The 23,468-nt window shown below is 46.1% G+C and overlaps 2 protein-coding genes across 10 annotated transcripts in view; one reads left to right on the plus strand and one right to left on the minus strand.

The window, feature by feature from the left end:
• LOC119396723 (tryptophan--tRNA ligase, mitochondrial) overlaps positions 1-2,154 on the minus strand; it is a 25,157-nt gene extending 23,003 nt beyond the window's left edge. The window contains exons 1-5 of one of the 3 annotated variants that reach the window (XM_049417208.1): positions 1,607-2,152; positions 1,448-1,529; positions 1,294-1,374; positions 1,023-1,105; positions 840-958 (exon numbers count right to left, since the gene is read on the minus strand). In XM_049417208.1, coding sequence (XP_049273165.1) covers positions 840-958; positions 1,023-1,105; positions 1,294-1,374; positions 1,448-1,529; positions 1,607-1,944 — 703 coding nt within the window. In that variant the 5' untranslated portion in view covers positions 1,945-2,152. Of the gene's footprint in view, positions 1-839; positions 959-1,022; positions 1,106-1,293; positions 1,375-1,447; positions 1,530-1,606 lie in introns of all 3 variants that reach the window. The other 2 variants (XM_049417210.1, XM_049417209.1) reach the window with 2 other exon arrangements.
• The window catches only part of LOC119396724 (double-stranded RNA-binding protein Staufen homolog 2), a 41,244-nt gene extending 18,590 nt beyond the window's left edge, over positions 1-22,654 (plus strand). Inside the window, exons 1-9 of one of the 7 annotated variants that reach the window (XM_037664030.2) lie at positions 2,344-2,534; positions 2,725-2,977; positions 3,750-4,011; positions 5,515-5,807; positions 9,390-9,677; positions 10,933-11,073; positions 17,945-18,341; positions 20,405-20,511; positions 22,408-22,654. In XM_037664030.2, coding sequence (XP_037519958.1) covers positions 2,735-2,977; positions 3,750-4,011; positions 5,515-5,807; positions 9,390-9,677; positions 10,933-11,073; positions 17,945-18,341; positions 20,405-20,511; positions 22,408-22,635 — 1,959 coding nt within the window. In that variant the 5' untranslated portion in view covers positions 2,344-2,534; positions 2,725-2,734 and the 3' untranslated portion in view covers positions 22,636-22,654. Of the gene's footprint in view, positions 1-2,343; positions 2,535-2,724; positions 2,978-3,749; positions 4,012-5,514; positions 5,808-9,389; positions 9,678-10,932; positions 11,074-17,944; positions 18,342-20,404; positions 20,512-22,407 lie in introns of those variants that run through there. The other 6 variants (XM_049417207.1, XM_049417206.1, XM_049417202.1 and 3 more) reach the window with 6 other exon arrangements.
• The last annotated feature ends 814 nt before the right edge of the window (positions 22,655-23,468 follow it).

Here is a 23,468-nt window from a genome sequence, read left to right on the forward strand (position 1 = left end):
GCGTGGATTTGCTCATCTTCTTGGTCGGGTCACGAAGATGGCGCAAACGACCAGCCCCGGACACTGAAGGAGAAAGATGTTCAAGTGAACTGTGGCATAAAAACTTTCAGTGTGCTTTCCCCATTTTTTAACATAGCTATCGTCACTTTCAAGTTGTACTGGCTATTCCTGTTTCCGAATTTGCCAAACCAAGTGAATGGAACAATATTACATGGCAGCTGGTTAATTCTTTTTAATAAAGCAAAGATTATAGGATGGCAGGTTGAAAGGAGAAAAAGTGAATGATTAAAACTGGTGGAGTAGCAAGCTGTACTGTACTCTTAAGTTACTTCTAGGCACGAAGACAGCTAGCAAGAGATTAGGTGAAAGCTTTGAGCCCCTTTCTATGTGTGTGAACATCTAGGCAGCAGGTCGGCGTTAGTCCCACCTTGGAACTTGTTTTCCACTGGGTGTAAGAGACACTCTAGACTGATACAATGCATTCGCAGTGGAGATCTATGTCAGTAAATGACTCATCACGCACGCCGCACTCAGTCGACAAATTGCATATGCTTGCATCCTCGCCCAGTGTGTTGCATTACATTCCTTACAAAAAAATCAGCGTTGTAGCTAATCGCCACATCCCGTCACATATGAATGACGCGCATGAGATCCACTGTTGTGAATATGTGTCGTAGCAATGAATTACTTTACCAATTGGACTGATAGAGCCTAACACAATTATATAGAAAATAAGCTGAAAAGACGTTTCAGACAACAACACTTTAGAGAAGCTCTCTTAATCCACACATACGGGTCAGTGATATTTGTCGGTCAAGGGTGAGGTGGTGCATGCTTGCCTAAAAGGGCCTCGGGTCTCGGAAAGACCAGCCCGAAGCGCTTGTTGAAGAGTTCGGATGCATCTTGCATTAGGAATATGTGAGGCAACTGGTCTTTTCCCACGGGCACCTTCGTTGCTCTGCGTAAAGAAAAGCCTCGCTTAATTACGACCAGAAGTGGCAACATCAGATGCTCGCACTTACTTGTACAGCAGCACATCTGCACTCTGAAGCACAGGGTAAAGGTACAACCCCAAGGGTGTTTCCTTCATGCCAGCGGTCTTGTCCTGCGCGAAATACGGATTGAAGTATCACTCAGCATGATTTGTGTGCGCGAATAAGAAGAGGTAATATAAAGTTGGCGAGATCCTCGATTCCTCAAATCGCCCTCTGGTTCGACTGCATGTCTAACTTCACACGTACTGCAACGAAACTCGTTGTGAAAGTTCAATATATTTCAACCAGAACACCGTACCTTGAGTGTCGGTAGATGCTGTAGCCTAGCCGTAGTGAGCAAGCATCCGAGGATCCACGAAAGCTCTGCGTGCTCTGGAATCTATGGGGAAAAAACAACGCCATGCAACTACTAAAGTAGTACACGTTTTTAAATACACACGCAAAGAGCTCACCTGTGACTGCAAAAACAGTGTACATCTTTCAGGATCAATTCCACATGCAAGGAGGCTGGCAGTCATGAGCTCGATGTTCTCCCTGTTGGGTCAAAGCTGGCTGTATGATGCGGCTGTAGGAAGCGGATCGGTTCGGACGCAAGTTTCACGCGAACTTACCTCAGCTTGTCGGGGTCATAGTGCGGCTTCGTGATGGAGTGCAAGTCTACAACGCTGAATATACAATCACTGCCCGAGTCCTGCAGCGCCTTCCACTTTTGAATAGCACCGAAATAGTTGCCCAGATGCGGTACACCGCTAGGTTGGATACCGGAGAAAACTCTTTCGGGGAAAGTCACCGACGGGTGTCGTTTGCGTTTAGTCGATGACGAGGACTGCTGTCTGTCGTTCGCAGTCACAAGACATCTGGAAATAAGACGATTGCAGCGGAGGAGATCACGAAAACTTGCAATCCGAGAACACAACCGGCACGTGGCTGAGGTGTTTGCGATCAGCATCTCGCTTTCTGTATTCCCGGCCGGCTCGTTTTCGCACACGAAGGAATATCCGAGAGTGTTTACACTACAGCACAAAGAGCGTTGATCACAAAACTTCACTGACGTTACACAGCAGCAAACTCATGTCTTGCACGTACCGACCGAAAAAATGCGGCAGATGCTCAAACCATTCACACGATTCACACCACCATACACAAAATAAAAAGCGAAACTAGCGCCCCATAGAGATATGACCATATGACTGCATATGACCACAGAACACCTTCAGATGTTTCGTAATGTAGTACATCCACTAGGTGGCTAAAGTTGTTGCGACACTCTCCTACCAGGCAAAACAGAGCGCTGGCGGAGCAAGCGATTCTTTAGGCGTGAAATTCGTGAGCCAGTTTGAGCCGGCAGGGGGACGGCTGCGGCTCTGCGGCAGCCAACTACCGTAATGAGCAGCGTGTAGGGTTGAGTCGCCGGCGGCGCACCAAAATTTTCTTCACTGTTTGCCAACGTTTAGTGGTCTGTTTTTGAGCTCCGACTCGATCGGAGCTTAAAATGGCATTCACCGCCTGGACCGCAGTGTCCCAGTTGCTGCTTTGATCGTGAGTAGCGAGCGTCATCACCGCGAGCGCGGGATGCCGTGTCATACGAGTCGTGCCTCGCTCGCACGCGCCGCATGCTCGCGCAAGGACGCGCTGTCGAAAGCTGGTGGAGATGAGCGCGCGCGTGCGTACGACGGGCGCGGCTCGCCGAAAAATCGTGACTTGACGCCGCACTTTTCCACACACGCAGTGGCCGCAGCATGCTGATCTCGGGTCCGAGCGGCGAGTGCGCTCCGGCGGAGCAGGAAGGCCCGTCGCCGCCTTCCTGCAACGGGGAGCAGCCCACTACGGCCGTGGCAAACAATAAAGAGAAGAAGACGCCCATGTGCCTGGTCAACGAGCTGGCCCGCTTCAACAAAGTTGGACTTCAGTACAGGCTCGTCGACGAATCGGGCCCGCCGCACAAGAAAAGCTTCACCGTAGTGCTGCGCCTCGCGGGCCACGTGAGCACTCCCTGCGCCGCTTCCGTTCATTACGCGTGCTCGTCTTAGCTTGGCACGGTTTCAAGAATGCTGCGCGTTTGAATTCATCCCCAACGCCAGGCACTGCACGGGACGTAAAAGGGTGGCCTACATCCGCATTTCCGAGACATTCCGAAGATTTGGAAATATTGATTTTAACGGGTCCTGATGGGACTAACGGTTCTATTTTTGATCAAGTTATTGCGGAATGTAAGGCTGGAACATATTCGTTAACGCACAGATTTTCGATTGATTGGAAAATCTTAATTCTCTTTGATTCTCAATTCATTTAGACTGGCTGACGCGGCGCATAAGCTTTCACTGCACAGCGTGAGCTAGGTGAGACGGAACGTAATATATCTCGTGAGGCGTATGTTTTGCAGTGTGGCAGTACCTCTTCCGCAATGTTTTGAGTTGGTGCGAAATTTCTCCGGTTGTTAGTGTTGTTTTCTGGATGCATCCAAGTGAAGATGTGATGAGTTCTGCTGCTGATTTCCTGCTTGGTGTAGCTTTTCAAATGACTAATGGCTGAATGGGAACATTGAGTTAATGGCTGTAGAACAAGTGAAGAAATATCCCCCTAGAACATCAACTCTAGGTTGACGATTCCCTTGTTTGCCCTACTAGTTGCACTAACACACGTTCTTTATTTAGTTGCATACAGGTTGGGCAAGTTGTAGTTAGCATCATGTGTACATTTATGCACTGCTATCAGTGCTAGCCTTTGGACAAGTGGCTCTGTTTAACACACCAGGAGGAGTACCAGGCGACGGGGTCAAGCATCAAGCGGGCGCAGCACGCAGCGGCACAACGGGCCTTGGACGAGACATCTCTGACACGGCCGGTGTCACGGGCCCCGCAGCGGGCTCAGGGACCCCTGACACCCACGGTGGAGCTGAATGCACTGGCTATGAAGAGGGGCGAGCTGGCCACATACCGTGTTGTGGAACTTCCCCGCCGGGCTTACATGCCTCCGCTCAACTTCCAGGGCATGTGCCACTCACCACGTGGCCCTTGTGAGTCTAATTTCACTTCACTACACTTCATTACCTCAAGGACCACATGAGGGGGGGGTGTTACATAAGGGGTCGATATGCAGAACAACAACAAAAGATGCCAGGTGCAGCACGGTCACAGCGAAAGCTGGTAGAGCAGCCTTTCTAGAGTCATTGTAAACTCTCTTGGGCAACTACTACAAGTACACTTGCAAAGTACCCACTGTGCCATAAATCATCATAATTTTTGCGAAGTAGGGAAGCACCACTATGCCATTATTCGTCACTCTGCGGAGAAGCAAGGTACCCACTACGCATCTGTAAGGCATTATGTGCACTTTGTTGATGCTGTGGCTGATGACAATGAATTATGGCTGAGCCCTTTGTAATGGGGCAGAAGCTTTAAGCCACCCACTTGTTACACAATTTGCGTTGTGTGATGACTGGTTATTTTACTCTTTCTACCACGCTATATTACATCTGTTAACGTGATTCCTTGCCAAACATGACGCCTGTATAGGGTCTTTTTGCGAAGGAGTTTCAAGCACTGGCGTGGCTTTGTAGTAGAATACTCACTTACCATGCAGAGGGCCTATGTGCAAATTCTGCTCGATCCTGGATATTTTTTTCTCATTTCGTGCGATAGTGGTTATGGACGCCAGTGGCAGGCAACTACGCCACCAAAATCGGCTGTTGTTATCTCATAACAGCTTTCGCTACAAAAGAAAGAATAAAATAATGATGACAAGTTAATTATGCAACAGACAGTTTGTAACAGTTTGGGCAAATATATCTGGGCAGATGATGACGGTAGTGCCGTGGGAAAGGCCGTTCCATTCGAATACTGCATGTGGAAAGGAGGGGGCGTAGAATGTTGTGGTGCGGCTGCGTGGCTGTGCTACAACATTCTTGCATTGTTCAGTCAACCTAATGCGACATTATTACATGATTAGGACAAGTTCACTCGGAGATATTTGCACTGACACCATTAGTGGCTGGTAACGCAGTGCAAATTGTTGCTAGTAATAAACACAGACAGCTTCCTATGCATAAGTATTAAGTTATTTGCACAACACAGACAGATGTGTAGTAATCTTGCAAAGCTACAACTGTGGTGAAAGAAGTGAGCAAATTGTATGACAACACAATTGCTTATTCAACACTGAACAAATAAACACAGGCACACGACGCTTGCTGTCCACCGGAGGTTCAGTGACATAGGCTGGACATATCCAATCAGAACGGTCGCTGGTGCTGGTTATCATGGAACAATGCTAGGTAGAATGGAAACGGGAAGTTGAAAACTCAATCGGCTGCGATCTCTAGCGATTTGCATGTTTAAAGTCTTGTAATAAATTATCACAGTTTGACAGCACCTTAAAGCGTGTCTGCAAGTGATCCTTAGGACTTGTTTTACCATCTCAATGCGTTTATAGAAAATCGGCGAAACTGTTTCAGGGTTTCCTTTAAATGTGTCTGAGAAGGCCCTTGGTGTCTTGGCATACCAATGCTTACATAACGCAGGCCTGTACTCGCCGCACTACCGGCACATGAATGCTGCTCCGGGTGGTTACTGTGCAACACTGGACGTGGGGCCCCGGCGTTTCCATGGTGAGGGCCCCACAGAGCAGGCGGCGCGCCATGCGGCAGCACAGCAGGCCCTCGTCCAGTTGAGGCACTTGCCTTTGCGGCCAACACCTCCACAGCCAGCACCGGGCACAGCCACTGATGCAGATGAAGCCAGCGATGAGCTCAAGTCTCCTGTCAGCCTAGTGCACGAACTGGCTCTCAAGCGTGGGCTCTCAGTTGTCTTCCAGGTAATGCAAGACTCTTATAAAGCAGCTGATATTTGGATTGTCCTGCTTTCCTCGCACCATGCATGTAGTGTGTGCTGCTACTGAGGGACTATCATCCTCTTGGGGTGTGGTGCAAGACCCCGATGAATGCTTCTGTCCGACTAAATTCTGTTACAACCTATGAAAAAAAATGTCAACTCCGCCCGCAGCCATCGATGTTCCTCCCACAGAGAATTTACATAAGTGCTCCATGCAATAGCGCTTACTCACTTTTGTGATGTCAAGCACTTCTTGAGTGTTTCAGACTGTTGACTTTCTCATACAGACATACGCTTGTGTCGCTGGTTTTAGGTCGTAAACTTGAACAACCCGGTAAATTTCGTCGGGAATTTTGACATCCCTGCTCAGCCAAACTTGATGTTTAAAGCAGCAACGACAATCCTTGAACCCGTAATATGTGTAGTACTTACATTAGCCGAGAAAAAGTCGTTACAATTTGAGCGGAAACCAGCTAGCACGACTGTCATGCTCATGTGAAGGGCAAGCGTGCCGTGGTTTTGTGGGTAGAGCTGACATTTTTTCTCACGTTGTAAGCGAGTATAGTTGTCCGTAATGATGTAGCTATGCTTACTGCACTGTTCTTTTTTCTTCTGTAAAAGAAAGGGACTTACCTTCCCATTTGTAACATTTCTTTTTCTTCGTTCGCAAGGGATGAGATGTCGGTCTTTTCTTTATTTTTAGACTTGAATATTTTTCCTTAGTGTCTGTAATGCACAGTTATTTGACGAGTCAGTCAGAAATTCCTTCTGAAGCCAGAAAACCCTGTCAGACCCTACTTGGAGCCAACACCTGCAAGAAGAAATAAGTGGACGCAACATGAGGTGCACGTAAGAAGGAAAGAGATGAAGGTGCATGTACAGATCTTTAACCCTTTGAGGGTCGAATTTTTTTCGCGAAATCCAGTCCAAAAATGTGTAATTTTTTTATTGCTGAAATAAATTCTTCAGGCGATTTTATTTAAGAAAAAAATTGTCTAAAATTTTTTTTCGTGACCGTAAAGTGACAAGAAAATGATTTGTGTTGTTACATACACATGGTTTATTCGTAGTAAAATCAAGCAAAATCCTGACAAAAAAAAAGCTTAACAGTTTTTTATAAATAAAAATTATGCATTGTATTAAACGTAGCTCACAGACATACAAAAATAAGCGCACTAGAGTACTTTTTCGGTAAAAAATGTTCGTGCTCTAACACTAAAAACTTTTCAGTGTGTGATATATAGTCATTGAAGAATGGCTCGCCGCGCACGCTTTTCAGATGTCGCTCCGTGATCATCATCGGAGTCTAACCTCGTCAAAAAATCCTCGTCTGACAAAGTGAAATCCAATTAATTAGATTCGGATTCGGCACTTGGGGAATAGTCCGCATCGGAAGAATCGCTGCTCGACTCACCGGCAGCAGGGCAACCGGCGCGCGCTTTCATGGCGTAAGCGAACTGCGTCAGTGAGCGCACGGAAGAAAACTCTATGGTTGTGCGCCCGTCCGGAAAGCAAAACGAGTGAAAAATCTACAGTAATCATTCGCCTTATCGCCAACAAGACGCAGTTAGTTTTCCCGAGACCCCAAAACAGGAAACCCATTCACGGCGGCGTCGTTTGTGTAATTTAGCGCCGCACGGAAACAGATGTAATCGCGCCCCGGGGTGCAATAAACGAGAGAGTAACAAGCGGTCACCCTTTGAGAGATTAGAAACCAAACAGCCATCAGCTTTGCAGGCGCAAGAAGCGAAAACCACCTGAAGGACGAAAGCGAAACCAGCCGCACCGCGTGCGCGCGTTCCGATGCGCAACTGAACGCCGCCGCACCGCTTTGGAAAGCAAAAAAAAAAAAAAAGAAGAAGAAAGACGGAGAGCCATCGGCGCATTAAAAAAAAAAATTCCACGTGTTCCCGAAGCGTGGCAGCACATTCCAAGCAAGAGAAATGATCGAAGAAGGCGCGCGTTTGAAACCAACCACTCCGCGGGCGCGCTCGGTTGCGCAAGCGATGGCCGGCGCGCCGTTTTGCGAAGCATAAAAAAAGCAACAACGGAGAGACATCGGCGCATGAAAAAAATTCCATGTATTCCCGAAGTGTGGCAGCACATGTAAAGCAAGAGAAATGATCGAAAAAGGCGCGCACTTTAAACCAGCTGCACCGCGAACGCGCTCGGATGGGCAAGCGATAGCCGGCGCGCCGTTTTGGGAAGCAAAATAAAAATACAACGCAGAGACATTGACGCATGATAAAAATTCCACTTATTCCCGAAGTGTGGAAGCACAGGCCAAGCGAGAAAAATGATCGAAAAAGGCGCGCGTTTTAAAAATAAAGGCTATGCCGTACATGTACGACGAAAACCCTTTGGTACCAGGAAGCTTCTGCCGTACATGTACGGCGAAAACCCTCAAGGGGTTAAGGGGGGACATGGCTTGTGGAGGACCAAAAATCATCAAAGAAAAAAGTGTTTTTTAAAATTATATTGTTAACATCTACAGCTATTATTTCGCATATAAAGCCTAAGAGAAGTCTTATAAGATCAGTATTTCATCTGCAGTTTAGATGTGTGCAACGAGTACGAGCTGAACGTTAAATGTTTTTGGGTCATTTATTTAGCTTGTCGGAGTGATATCTCATGATCTAGAACAGCTAGAGCTGCAATTACTTTTTTAACATAGAGCCCAAGCTTTGTATCACAAAGTGCTGAGAGCAGAATTCTAATTTTCTGCTCATAGATTTTTAAAAATTGATTTTGTTTTTTCTTTACGGTAGTCATGGTACAAACATTGAAATTTCGTTCATCTGCAGAATGACTAGTTAAGATCCGATCTGAAAACTGTTTGCAGCGTTGCACTTATTGCATATAGTAGTATCTAGCTATCTGATAATATTCACTTTCTGCTGAACGGCTTTTTTCCTATTGTCTCCGGAAAGAATAGAGAGGCAGCTTTGTGTATCTCGTAAGCCAGTTTGCTTACAAGAAAAATTATTGTATATTTGAAATCAGCATGAAAAACCAAACAAGTCTATTTAATTTTATCAGGTTTGGACATAAGATACAGAAAATATCTCCACACACCATGTCCCCCCTTAAAGGGACACTGACATAAAATTTCGCAGCCGAGATGCCTACAGGATTGATTTCCATGAACGTGTGTCTACCATCTACCAAATGTCAACAACAAATATAACTTGAAAGGTAAATTATACGAATGTCGAAGTTTGCATGTGCAATCGAGTGCTGTACACCGCACCTCATGACATTGGCATCACCTAAGGTGATGCATTTTATGTCTTCTGCATATTCGCATAGCTTGTGCTTTCAAGAAATCATCTGTTGCATGTGCTAAAGGTAGGGTTGAAGCAATTGCTAGCCTAGCCTATTTAGTTATTTTCTTGAAAATGTGTGATTGTTCAGCAGATGAAAAGTTAATGTACCAGGCAGAACTCGCAGTAGCAGCAGTGTCATTGTGCATCCTCAGAGGCTGCAGGCTTTTTGCGAATATGCAAAAGTGACATCAGGTTCCGCATGGCACCTCTTGAGCAAGCTCTTTGTTGCACCCTCGCAGGTGGTTCAGGAGAGCGGCCCTCCACACATGCGCACGTTTCGAACACGCTGCACAGTGGGCGAGATAAGTGCTGAAGGGGAAGGCAATGGCAAGAAGGCCTCAAAGAAGGAGGCTGCCCAGGGAGTGCTGGAGCAGCTGCGCAAATTGCCTCCCATTGAGCCACCCCCGGGGTCAGCTGTCACTTCAGCCGGCCCCGGTGGTGTGCAACTTCAGAAACGCAGGGCACCCCCCAAAAAGCGAGCCCGCAACCTGGTGCGTGACCAGCAGGCTGCAACGCCACCGTGCGAGGTGGGTGTCTTTGCGAGATCGCAGACTGTATTCTCTCGATTTCCAGCCTTTGCATTTGTGGTAATGTGGCTTGATCTTCTCACAGTCCCTTTTTGTGCAGTGTATGAAGTGGTTCATTTTTCCATTCTTTCATCGTTGTCACAGTGTTGTTGTCACAGTGATCAGTTTGAAGTTATATTTGATATGCTGTGTGTGAAGCTTGATGAAAAGGTGATAGTAGTTGTGTTGTGGGGACGGCCGGTCCAGTCTTTTGCCGCTTTTGGAAAAAAATGAAGCGGAAGATGTTGACGGGCACGTGAACGAGAAACTTGCGAGTGTATGAAGAGTGCAGTGAGATTTGGGAGCTGCAGGGATAATGTATGGAGCTCAACGAGACATGGAGTGGCAAGCGAAAGAACTTATGAAACAGAAACAGGGTTGCAACGTGTTGGCAACAGAACAAAGGTAATAAGTTACACTCTGCTTTGAGGGATGGATCACTAAATGGCATACAAATTTGTTTGTTTATTTATTTTTTTATTTACAAATACTGCTATCTCGATAGAACGAATATGCAGCATGAATGAATCTAGCAGCACAATTTTGTATAGATTCAAGTATATTTGTGAGGCATGCTTTGGGTAGGTTTCAGATGGGAGAGTTGTACCCTACTAAAAGGCAGCGAAGATTTTTAGCGACGAAGCTTGCTCAACACAGGTTAACTCAATTTTGGTGATTAAATACAATGTTCAACATTTTGAAGCTACACAATGCATTATTAAGGATGCTGAACTAGAGCGCTAATGAAGGTCTAAAGCTTTTTGGCAAGTGTGCAGTCTCTGTGAAGACAATTATTCCCAAGCAGAATCTTCTCAGAAACTTCTGAGCTAATTAATACAGCAACGGCGCGAAGGACAAGGATAAGAGATGCCACAAATGCAGCGCTGTGTTTGTGGCCTCTCTTATCCTTGTGCTTCGCGCTGTTTCCGTATTACTGGATTTACTCGAATGTAACGCACATTCTTTTTCCAGCTTTTTGCTACCTGAATTCGACCCTCACGTAACAATCAAATACCGAAATGGACGCAACAAAAAGTCACCCCTCGCGTTACTTTCATGGTTTTATTTTTTTCTTATAGGACGCAATGAAAAGTCGCCCTCACGTTACAATCGTGGTCGCGTTACAGTCGAGTAAATATGGTAACTATGGATAACCAACAAGCCCAAGCTACCCTTTGAAACTTCTGGGCTAAGCTTGCGTATTGTCCGTGTGCAGGTGAACCCCATATCCCGGCTGATCCAGATCCAGCAGGCAAAGAAGGAAATGGAGCCCACCTACGTACTGGTGTCCGAGCGCGGGGACCCTCGTCAGCGCGAGTTCGTTCTACAGTGTAAACTGGGAAACCTCACTGCCCAGGTACGATTTCCTGCTAGTATTGGACACCTTTGGCGTAGCTTTACTGCAGTCGCACACAGAATGGCTATGGCACTCAACGTGCATGTCCTCGAAGAGGCTTTATGACAGCATTCACACACTTGCTTTCAGTGACCACTGAAACTCAAGACCATTGAAATGCATATGCCTAGTAAAGAACTCCTTTGTGTGTGCTCATAGAAGGTAGCCAGTCACACTCGTGGATTTCGGTTATCTTTGGTTTCAGTGGTCTTTGAAAGCAAGCGTTTGACTGTAACACTACCACGTTTACTCGCATAGCGATTGCACCCTTTAATTATTTCGCCATGTAATTTAGATTTGTTGCACATCTATCATCTCTACATACTGCGTAGTCCTGTATTTTGCACTGCACATGCCTTGGATCGGTGGCTGATTTAGTGTTTTTATTGTCACAGCACATGAAGTAATAAGCATGACCAGTAGTAGAGGCAGTAGCATCAAATACAACTAGCTCTCAGTTCTATTGCAAGCAATCGTGATCATGCAGGAAATGAGTGCTCCCGACAAAGCCACTATTCTGCAAGTGACCTCGATAAATGAGAAAAATTGCGTCACTTGTTGGTGGACATGGCAGAACTCGATCTTCGTGATCAAAGCCGATACAGTGCGTGGTTCTTCGTGTGGTTCGGTGAACATGATAGCATATGCATTGCACCACTGTAAGCAGCACACGAGCTTTCACTGACAAGCCACGAAGGCAGAATCAGCACGATCTTCGCTTATCTCGTATTATCATATTGTGTTGGACCTGCATTAGTGTTTTGCTTCACACATGATATACGGCTGCTACTGCTGTGAAGAGGACTTTGCCAGTGCAGCATCAAACCGTGATGACGGGATCTCAGCTTCAACAAAATTGACTTTCGGCGTCATTGAATTGGATTTTTGATGCTACCTTATTATTCGAGCAGTGGTGTTTCCCGTGTCAAATTGAATCCTTCATCAACTATACTTTGTTTGAAAAGTCTAATTTCAATCTAGGAGACTTTCAATCTAATGAATTGTTGATTTTACTGTCTGTTATATTGAGGTTTAACTGTAGTAATGGAACTTTTTCACTGTATCACTAAGGTTGATTGCAATTTGTGTCAGTTGTAGAGTCAAGGCTGACAAATTATATTCATTCATCATGGTAGAAAAGTAGCATTATACCGTATATACTTGTGTAGTGGTCGCACGCGTGCAAAATCTACACCCGGAACCAAAAAAATAAATTGAGACTTCTGCTGGTGCCAGTGGTCATGTGGTTGACTTGCACGCAGCTTTTGTGAAGGCATTTTTCAAATTGCCACTCCCTGGTGCTGCACAACTGTTGTTTCCCCAGTGATGAGATCATCCTTGCGCACAAAGTATGCGGGACTTTGTCCCACATGTGACGAGGTCTCAGGACTTCGTGATCGAGAGGCGTCCTCTCATCGCGGAGTCTGAGGGGAAGCAGTGTCAGCTGAGCCATGATGTGCCACATAATTGAAGGCTTCCTGTCCAAGATGTTGGCGATTTGTTAGTTTATAGGTGATCTGCTGCAGATGGTTGAATGTTGCGAGAGAAAGTCAAGAAAACTGAGAAAACTTGTAGGAGAGGACTTCAGGCGAAGTGTACATATAGTGAAGAGCCATGTGTGTTGTTAATTGCAGTGCAAACCCGCAATAACGAAATCGTGTCGCAAGGAAATTGTCGCGACAATGAAATAACTCTCTGTCCTTGGCAAATGTCCATAGGATTCAATGCATCTGGTATTTCTCAACAGCGAAACGTTTCTAAACTGCAATCCTGCAGCAACGAAATTGGCAGAACATTTTCCCGCACATTTTCTGCTCATGCAAGTTCGGCATACTCCAAAATGCGCTCAAATGTGTATGTTTCAACTTAAACTGCATTAAGTACTATACGACACTGCGATTGCATGGGTGCCATCATCTTTGTTTACAAAATCTGAGCATTGCCGGAAGCATTTGCACACGCCGGACGTCCTTGCCACCATGTCGTTTGTCTTGACTGGTCTTTTTTTTATGCATAGCAGGATTAGGGTGTAGGTACATTGTATGGTGGCTCACTGTTTGCCATTCTCGGGTTGCCATGCGCAAGTGGTGTTGGTCGAGCACGTATAGTTTCTTTTGCTGTTTGAAGAATGGGTCAGGGGTCCATTTTAGCGATGCTCTGCGACAGCCACACAGCAACATTGCTAGGGATGGGCGAATAGTAAATTTGAGATTCGAAGCGAATCCGGAGCGAATAGTGATTTGGTCGAATAATTTCGAATCGAATAGTTCGAATAGTACTCACCACATATTATTAAGAAAAATGAGCATTTTCGTCATGACCCTTGCACAATATTTTTAAGAATTGGAACTAGGTAAGAGTGAATGCCACTTTTTTGGTTTGAAATGAAGTGGAAGATACAGTAAAACCTCGGTAATTTGTACTCGGTTAATTGGGAATCCCGGATAATTTGTATTATTTGCGCGGTCCCAAATTTTTACATGTAAATTTAACCGGATAATTGGTGCGGCCAGTCTGCGACTTCCCGGTTAATTGGCACACTTGGCCGCGACTTCCAAGATATGCAAAGGGTGTTGCGAATCTCGGAGGCTGTAACTAAAACATGCATTTTTTTTTTTTTTGATGTACGGATCTCGAAGGCCATGTTTTTTTTACCGGAAATACGTCGTAGATGCCATGTTTTAGCAATTGCCAGGCGGCGATGCGTGCGGTTGCGATCATGATCATCATCATCTCAACAGCGATGTTAGCCACTCTAGCGAAGTGAATGTTTTGTGGAGTCTTTGTGCCATTTGGATGTCGGCTGGCGAGCATTGTGCGATTCGGTGCGACTGCTCCATTTGTCTCCTGTCTCCGCTTGAGTGTCTTCCCTGTGAATTAGATTGAGGTGTGCTTGGAAGGAAGATGCCGAAGTACAAGAGCTTGTCCCTGCACGAAAAGGTGTGCTTAATTGAAGAGGCCAGCAAGTCGACGGCGTCGAAAACGAGAAGAGGCAACCTCCGCTGAGTTTGCTGTCACCGCTGTCACTTGCCCGTTTGATGAAGAAGGGGAGACTCTCTGCGCTCGATATGAGGCTTTGCACGCGGACGAGGAGTGCACTCCAACCGGATTCTCCGAGTACGCAAATGTCGAGTGCACAGTGCAGACGTGTTACGCCGACATCGACAGCGAGATAGCTGCGAGATCGACCGATTCGGCCTCTAATGTTGACAGCGATGACGAGCCCTCCCGAGCACCCCCTTTGGCGGATGTCATCGATGCCTTGAGTGTTGTGCGCAGCTTCGTCGAGTGCAACGGTGGCGAGGCTGAGATGCTGCGCCTCATTGACAGGCTGGAAAATATGACTTTCAGTGCTGGGAACTACCGAACGCGTCAGTCACGCATGGAGGAATTTTTCTCCAAGTAGGCTGACTTGCCACAATAAAGGTGTGACTTCCGTACATCACGTTTTCTGGCTGATTTCTTTGATTTCGCGTTGTTTCGGATAATTGGGAATCCCGCTTAATTGGGATATTTTTCTCGGTCCCGAGGCCTTCGAATTAACGAGGTTTTACTGTACCTTGAATAGTATAAAAATTTGAATAGCAGTAGGGTGCAAGTTATAAGTGGTACAATACGTTACAATTTAAAAATGACTAGACTTAGCGCATATGTAAGCCCATATAACACGCTTTTAAACTTTAAAAAAAAATGTATACATTTTAACCTTGAAGTGTGGCTTCGCGGCAGTGCAGATATGTGTGCACTGTGGCTGTAAAAAACCGTTGAATGAAGCGGGTTTTTGAATTAACGAAATATACAAAAAGCAGGGATGCAAGGAACTTTGAATTACTGAAAGTAATCAGATGTGGTCGTTTGCTGTGCCTGCTAGTCCAGTTTGCGGTTACAGGGGTTATGTTCTCCAGCAATACCCGGTCCAACTTTTGCTCCAAACCCGGGGAAACGGCGGGCCTCGCTGTTTTCAGCACACAAAAAAGGGAAAGGAAAGAAAAAGATGGTCTTATGGCCAGCAGAAATGCGCGCCTGCAAAAAAAAAAAGAAGGCATGCTTCACTGCAACACAATGGTGACATGCGGGCAGCATGTCACCAGAAATTGGGTAAATCCCACTACTCACCACTGGTCCACTAAAAAGGAAGAAGGCAACAGTTAGCCTAACAAACGGGTATATGCCACAGAAATTTGTGCGGCCTATCAGAAAACTATCATCATCAAAAACAGGTGCCACAGAATTTCGGTAAATTCCACTACTTGCCACTGTTCCACTGAAAAGGAAGGAGGCAACAGTTAGCCTAACACTAGGGAACGGGAAATGCAGCGGCGGCTGCAAGAAGATTCCGAAGCGATGGAAGGCCTACGCCAACGACGACCTGCCCGTAGATCTATGAGAGGTGCGAACGCTTGGATTCAGCGTGAGTTTCTGTCTCTGGAGTTTGGTTTGAACATCTGCGTCGTATCTGTGACTGTCTGTGGTTTAACTCTAACCTCTCTGCGCTGAGAATCAACATAGAAACAACCTAGCATCACCTAGCTAAAGCCTAGCAAAGACCTAGAAGCAACTTAGAAAATCCCCCAACGCCTAGCTTAACGCCTAGAAACAACCTAGAAGCAGCCAGATTAGTCTTCGGAATCGTCCAGTTTTGCTGTGTCAAACCTTGCATGGCTTAGTGCAAGCTTCGCCACTATTAAAGACGATAGTCTTTCTTGGGGAACTTAAATGCAGAAATTTCGGTCTCTCTGTCTGTCACACAATTCATCCACCTGGCCAAAGTTTAAGCACTCGCTGAACGCCCAGCCGTATTGAACTACAATCGATCCCGGATATATCAAACTCGGATATATCGAATTATTGGCTATATCGAACAGTTGAGAAATCCCCTTGAATTTCCCATGCAAAAGTATGGGGCTGGTGCACACGTATATCGAACTCCCGCACAGCGAAACATCCGATATATCGAACGCTGCGCCGCGCCAAACTCCAGGGAGTGCATTTCTCCTAACAAATTTTGGTCATTTTCGGCCGCGTTCTGTCACGTTCCGATCACTCTTCGCGCGCAGGTGACGAAAAGGCGGTGTCGTTGCATAAGGTTGATTTGGTTCGTTGCGCAGCGCTTGCGAGTGCACCGGTTTGTTTGATGCACGATCTGTAGGTTGTAACGCGCGTGCATAGTGTTTTTCAAAGGGGCCGATTGCAGAAGGCACCAAAATGAGATGAATGCGGAGATACTCGGCAGTCTCGTCGCAATGTTCGCATTCCCTTCCGTTTGTTCGCACACGATGGCATGTGGGCCCGAAAAGCATGGCCTTCGAGATCAGCAACGTCGTGACGTATTTTTGGCGTTTTCGGTTATAAAATGCACATCTCGGAGGCTATGCTTTTTCTTGCTTTTCGCGCCAAAGCAGCGGCTGCTTGCTACAGAGCTACAAGTGCCATCGCCATGGCCAAGATGTCGACGGTGGCAACTTGTTGTTGTCGTTGTTCCTTCGTTGTTTGTGGGCTGCGTTGTCTCTTGCGGCTTGAGGACTCGCGTACTTCTCGCTTCTTACCTGACACATCCTCATTCGGGAGTCGAACTAAACATTGACCCGCTCGTAGCGATAAAATGATGTCTGCTGCTTGTAACGACGTCAAGCAAAGCACCGTCGTGAATCGTTTCCTTGCGGGCTTTGGTGCCAGGTGACGACTTTGGGTGCGTCATGACCGCTGACAACGGTGTACGGTGCCTCAGTGAAATGTGCAACTTATCATTTCCGGGCGCGCTCTCAGACGGGAGTACAGCAAGCAACTGCATCAATGCCGCGATCAAGGCTGACGTTGCCGGTGCCGCGGAAGTGGACCCGTGCGGTTATGAAAATGTCAACGCCGTCGCTAAGTCAACACTGCCGCTAAACAACCTCTTACCGCGCTCCAGAGCTTGTATCGGTGTTCAGAGTCAGTCACCGCTGTTGTGGCCGAAGGCGCTGAATTGGCTTATTTGGAAAGCTTCAATGATATTTAGAATGACGATGAACTTGACGGCGCGCAAGGAGCAAGACAAGTTTACGGACTATTTTCGTGCGAAATAAAGTGCGGTAACTTGCAAAAGAAGTTCCCACCTTGTTATTTAGCATACTAGTTGCGAGCGAATCGTCAGTTATCGCTTGTTACGAATTCCGGAAACTGTTTCGAGACCTGCAATGCAATAATATAAGCCTTAAATACGCATATTTTATATTTCGAATTATCGATATATCGAACTATTTCGCGATCCCCTTCGAGTTCGATATATCCGGGATCGACTGTAGTAGCTGTGTTCATACTTGTGAACATTGTCGACCAAAAAGGAAATATTACGCATATCTGAGGCGCAACATCAATACATAAGTATTAGGTGGTGTCTTCCTTTACTAGAAAATACTTTGATATGTAATTCTAAAGACCTTCGTGTTTCTTAGGCTGCGCTGAAAATGCTAGTGTTTCTTAGGCTGCGCTGGAACGGCACAGAAACGGCCGGCAGAGGACTATATAGTCTTCTGGCGACATTTGCAGCGAAGCACACAGATACGTGGCCAATGTTTTTTTTTCTCAGAGTGTTTCTTATTTGTACTATATTATCTCGCAATAATGAAATTTTTCTTTATTTCCCCGCTGATTTCGTTATTGTGGGGTTCATCTATACCATAATCAAATCAGATAGGAACATTGAAGGTGTTTTTGTGTCGGATGTGACTTTATGCTAATTCATTTCAACTAGTAGTTGCAGCGGACAGAATAACTGTGCTGTCATCAGAAGATTAAAAACTTGGACAAGTGTTGTAAACACGTGTGCCTCTGTGACATCCATTCTTTACAGGGTGTGGGACCCAACAAGAAGACTGCCAAGCGACTGGCAGCTGAAGCGATGCTGCAACGACTGGGATATTCACGCCCACCAGCTGCGAATCAAGCGGCCGGTGGGACGGGGTCTATAGTGGACGGGGCAGAGCAGTCGCCTTCATCCGCCGCTTCTTCCGCCACCTCCAGCGCTGCTGCCACACGCGGATTGATGTCTCCACTCAGCCCCCGAGGTGGTCGCCAGCTTGTTCCAGGCTTGCTGCTTGTGCCCAGCCAAGGGGCCGGTGGTGCGGGCCCAGCAGGCGTGGGTGGCAGTGTGGCTGGTGGTGGTGCTGGAAGCAGCACTGGGAACCGCCTTGCATCTGCAGGAGACCTTCAGGCGAGCTCAGCAATTGCGAAGGAACTGCTTGACAAAGGTAAGCATGGTGGGCGTATGCTTTAGGCCCTCAGCAGCTTGACTTATTGGCTAATGTGTCACACTGCTAAAGCACAAGGGCACAGATTCAATTCCTGGCCACGGAGACTGCATCTGGAGGGGAATGAAATTTAAAAAATTATTCTTTTGCCCATCAGAGTTACTGCATCCCAAGCTGGACGCCTCAGAGTGCATTTTGCAACGCCTCAGAGTGCATTGTAGCAGCACCCAGGAAGCCTTCGTTGAAAAAAGTTGTCGGCGCGGTGCTCATGTGCACGTGGTTTTGTGTGCTCATGTAGCCAGCTTTGTTTACATAGCCACCACTCTGGGTCCCGCCTCCCTCGGCACTCTCTGAAACCGAAACTGCGACTGGGCGCTATAAAACAGTCTCCAAATAATTAACGGTCGCGCGCTCGAGCAAATGAGCTTTCCAGCTGTGATAAGTGGGTCGTTAACTACTTATCGCAACAGAAAGAACAAGATGCAAAATTTTGGTGTCAGTACTCCTTTAAGGACTTTGCTCGACTTCATTCTGGCTGATTGCTTTACCGGGGATTTTGTTGGGCCACTGGCTCTCCCTTGTGGGCTGACTGAAGTAGTGGGGAAATCCAGGGTGAAGGGGGTTGTTGCTCGGGTATAATGTCGTGAAAACGAATGGAGGTGTCTGCGAATGTCAAGTACTCCACTTGTTTAGATAATGAAATGGAATTGATGCACAAACTTCATCTTATGTGCTTTCTGGCTTGTGCATTTCCTACTTTCTTCAGAAGTGCCGTATACACTCGTGTAAGGGCCGCACTTTTTTTCCACGTTTTTGAGGAAGTGCGGCCCTTCCACGGAAGTGTGAAACGTTTGTTCAATTTTCGATCCACATATGGAAAACACTATTCAGTCGTGCCATATTATACCTAACGATGGGATATCTGGCATCTGAACAGCGGCACAGAGGTTAAAAATAAACGGCGGCACAAATGATCAATGGCGCCGGTGAGAAAAGCGACAAGATCTCCCAGATAGTGCCGCGCGCCCAACACTCACAGATAGCGCCGCGTGACAAAGCCGCAGGACAGCTATTGCCATCTGGTGGCTCCCACAAAATGCGCCGTACGCGAGGCGCGATGCCTCTGCCATTTGCTGGCAAGATCTCTTCTTCTTTCCTTTTTTTTTTTTTTTTCAAAATTTCGACTGCCAAGTTGGGGGGGGGGGGGGGGTCTTTGTCAAGTGTTTACGGTAGGTAGCGGTTCTACTAGTGCAATTACTAATCATTAGAGCTGTACAAATAGCAAAATTTTGAGTGCAAAGCGAATTAGAATAATAAAATGTGAGTGCAAATCTAATCAAATATTTTTCGACTAGTTGTCGAACATAATACTTCAAAGTGAAATTACACAAAAAAAGTTGCAGAGGATCCCTAAGCATATTCCTATGAGACAGCAACATGAAAGCGTTTAATTTGGCTAGGTTGGTGAAGCGCTGGAGGGGTGGTGTTCTCTAGTTGTCTTATCAAGAACAAGGTGATATAGAGGCCGAATTATATTTATTTACGTGATTTGGTGCAACCAATGTGGTGTCGACAGCACTTTACATGTGAAAGGAGAAGACGCTCTCCTCCTCCTTCAACTTCTGTGGAGGCCCAACTGATGTGACGGACAAGGGCATGCTCCCATCGAGTCCGGTGTTCCTAATCTGCCCCATAGGCGTCAATGTATAAGAACATCTGAAATTTCGGACGTTGAAACTCTTTGGGCGACCAATTTTTCGGATTTATGCCCATATTTCAGGTCTGAAAAGGCATTAATTAAAGCCCCCACCTCTGCCGCGTCTATCAATAATCTCGTAAGTTCGAACCAGTGCTTTCGTGAGTCAATCTGTTTGCGGCCGTAGCAGAGTTCGAAAGGCAGCTTTGCCGCAATGCTAGACTGTGACGGGGGTGAAGCATGTCGAAAATCTGAAGGGGCTACTGTCACGGCACAGTGTGGCGATGTCTTTATGGATAAGCACCGGAAATGCAGTAACATGAAAACTCTTTTGTAACAATCTATGTGTTCCTTTGCACTTTTTAAGGTGTATCCCCTACGGCTGAAGCTCTCCGGCAGACTGCTCCTGTGACGGCGGCTCCGGTTCGTCCCAAGCAACAGTTACTCTACCTCGCAGAGGTTCTGGGCTTTCAGGTTAGCTTTGCTCTCTTACTCTTTTACTATCACACAAGCTAAAGGATTGAAAATTGTGCTTACCTTGTGCATACATCCATTACATTACGTCACTACAGTACTTGTCATTGTAAGGGCACGTCATCGTTCCCAGCTTTGCCATTTCCGTAGTGTAAAAGGAAAAGGAGAAGCTTCTCCAGAATTTCCTCCGCCTAGATTTGAGCCAATGCCAATGACGCAACATGCATGTTAAGCTTGAGTGCACTAACCACTGAGCCGTAGTGCAGCAACTGTACACAGCTTTTGGTGCAAATTTCACCAAAATCGCAAATCTCTCTCGTTCGTCATTACATGCTAACTTTTTTTCTCGAATCACAATTTAGAAGAAAGAGGAGGGAGTTTATTCAGCCAGTCAGTTACAATGTACAGTGTACTGTGCATTAATCACACATGTAGGGTAAGTGGGCAGGGTTGGCAAAAAGGCAGTTTAATGCCTGACAAAGTGACGCAACCGGTCCCAGTCATTAAACAGCGCAAGGTGCAGTAATGCACAGTTTTAGCAATACTAATAGTAACAAAGAAGCAGCTATAGTCATACAAATTATTGCAATAATAAACAAAACGTTGCTTGAAGAACATTCATACTTTGAGACCTGCTTGCAAGACTCGGTTTCTATTCACTTAATAAAATCGTGATAAATGTTTATACTGTCAGTTTTAGCGACAACCTGAGGGATACTGTCTTGAAATAGGAGCGCTCCGGCAGCCATGTCAAATGGTGAAACAAATCACATCAATGTCAAACACATCAATGATCGGGTGGAGAGGTTCTGACTACCACAGCCTGTTTTGTTAAATGCATCAATTAACATGCACGATGACAGTAGGTAGGAAACAGAGCAATGATCCAAATATCTTACTTGATTGACCTTTGCTATCAGTCAGTGGCAGCTCTCTATGGGAACCTGGCTGATGTGATTGGTGTGCAGCCGCGATTGCGAACCAACTACTGGGAGCAAGTCTCTGTTCAAAAAGGGGGCATCTAGAAAGAGGTCAATCTCCGCTTGTGAACTCGCGTACTGTGCACGAATACGAAATTCGGCAGACATGTTCATAGAGATGTCCTCCATTCACGGGATGTGTTTTTCTCATCTAGTGTGAGGGTCGGTTCGGGACCTCCTTTTAAGGGACACTAAAGTGAAACAATAAATTAGTTTAGACGGACAAGTTATTCTCCGAGAGCTCTAGTTTTCAAGTACTAATTTAGGTTTATTAGTAGATGAGAAAATCAATGTCAAAAATTTTATTTTAAATTTCCCGCCAAAATCTTCACCAGTGAGGTCACGAATTTTAAAGTGCTTTTTCGTATTTTGGCCACGTTGCCTCAAAAAAATTTCCTGAAACTTGGTGTGCTATGTCTCTGGCTCCCTTAGAAGACAATGTACTTCATTTTTACCGATTAGGAACTATGTAGGCTCCGGTAGATGCCGTCAAAATCTGCGACATCATTGCACCTAGTGCGGGAACTTCAAGGTAATGCTGCCACCTGCATTTTCTTTTTGCGCATTTCCTCACTTGCCACTTATCTTGTCATAGCAAGGATGGTGCTTTTGGTATCGTGAAAGAGTAATTTACTAATACGAGAAAACTCATTTTTCTCTTTTAGTGTCCCTTTGAATATGCAGCCGTAGAAGTTTAATCCCACTGCTGTTGCCAATAAATATACATTCAAACCTCGATATAACGAATTATTGGTTATAACAAAGTAAATGAAGAATAGTCTTGTCATAGTTACAGTTTTACAAATAAACGTTTATAACGAATTTTGGGATATAATGAAGTTATTTTTATGGCAGATGTGACTTATAATGAGGTTTGAGTGAACGACGGAACTTCCCTCTCTGTGCCTGGGTGCAGGTACAGTTCACAGACTTTCCCAAGGGAAACAAGCAGGACTTTCTGTCGCTGGTGACGCTGAACACGAGCCCGCCACAAGTGAGCCATGGCGCAGGCTCCTCCCTGGAGGCATCCCATGACGAGGCTGCACTAGCCGTATTACGGACACTCGCACACCGAGGATTGGACACGCTGGGCCAGCCGCCGGCAAAGGACACACCTGAGCCTCCTCTGCGCCTGCGCCAATAAAATTAAGCCTGCTGCCCTACCGTCCTTCGTCGTGTTTTGTGTGTTCCCTGTGTTACCGAAGCAATAGATTGAGGAGCCGTGCTGTGCATGACAACTTTATCAGTATTAGTACTACAGTCGAACCCAGTTATAATAATACTCAATGCCACGAAAATTTCATTGTTATAACCGATAATTGCTATAAACGGGTTGCACGAAAAAAAGCAATATAGGGCGACAGCAGGTTGATGTGAGAACACTATATTATCAGATGGCATATGCCAACAGACATCGGTGATAAGGATGACAAAGCTGCCGATTGTTTGGACACTTCAAAATTCGGACGCTTTTGCGGGACCACCACAAGCCCCGTAGAGCCAATGTATGACAGCGTCTGAAAGTTTTGGACGCTGAAACCAGTGTGTCGGAATGGAACAAGAAGCAAAAACGAAAAAACTATTTTTGACCGGAACGAAAACGTAACCGAAACTTTATCTATTACTTCATTCCAAAAACCGAAATATTTTAAATTGTGTTTTGGTTCACAAGGAAACTTTGCAATCCAGAACAACGGAGGTCATGCAACGTGAGCAATTATGCATATCTCGGGGGTACAGTACTGGCGCATACCTCATGCAGGAATTCCAAAGCAGCGATATGTTGAAATTGTGCGAAAAACGAAAACAGTGGCAACCAGAGATGTTTCTATTAACGCAAGTGGACTTTCGCGCCTGTCACGCAGGCCAGCGTGGAGAGGGCATTGTCGGCACTGAAGTTAGTTATAGGGAAAGCTGTTGTGGAGATCACAACAGCCGATTTTGGCGCTATAGTTGTCTGCCGCCGCCGGTGTAAAA

The sequence above is a fragment of the Rhipicephalus sanguineus genome, chromosome 6 (assembly GCF_013339695.2).
Source record: "Rhipicephalus sanguineus isolate Rsan-2018 chromosome 6, BIME_Rsan_1.4, whole genome shotgun sequence".
Taxonomy (NCBI): Eukaryota; Metazoa; Arthropoda; class Arachnida; order Ixodida; family Ixodidae; genus Rhipicephalus; species Rhipicephalus sanguineus.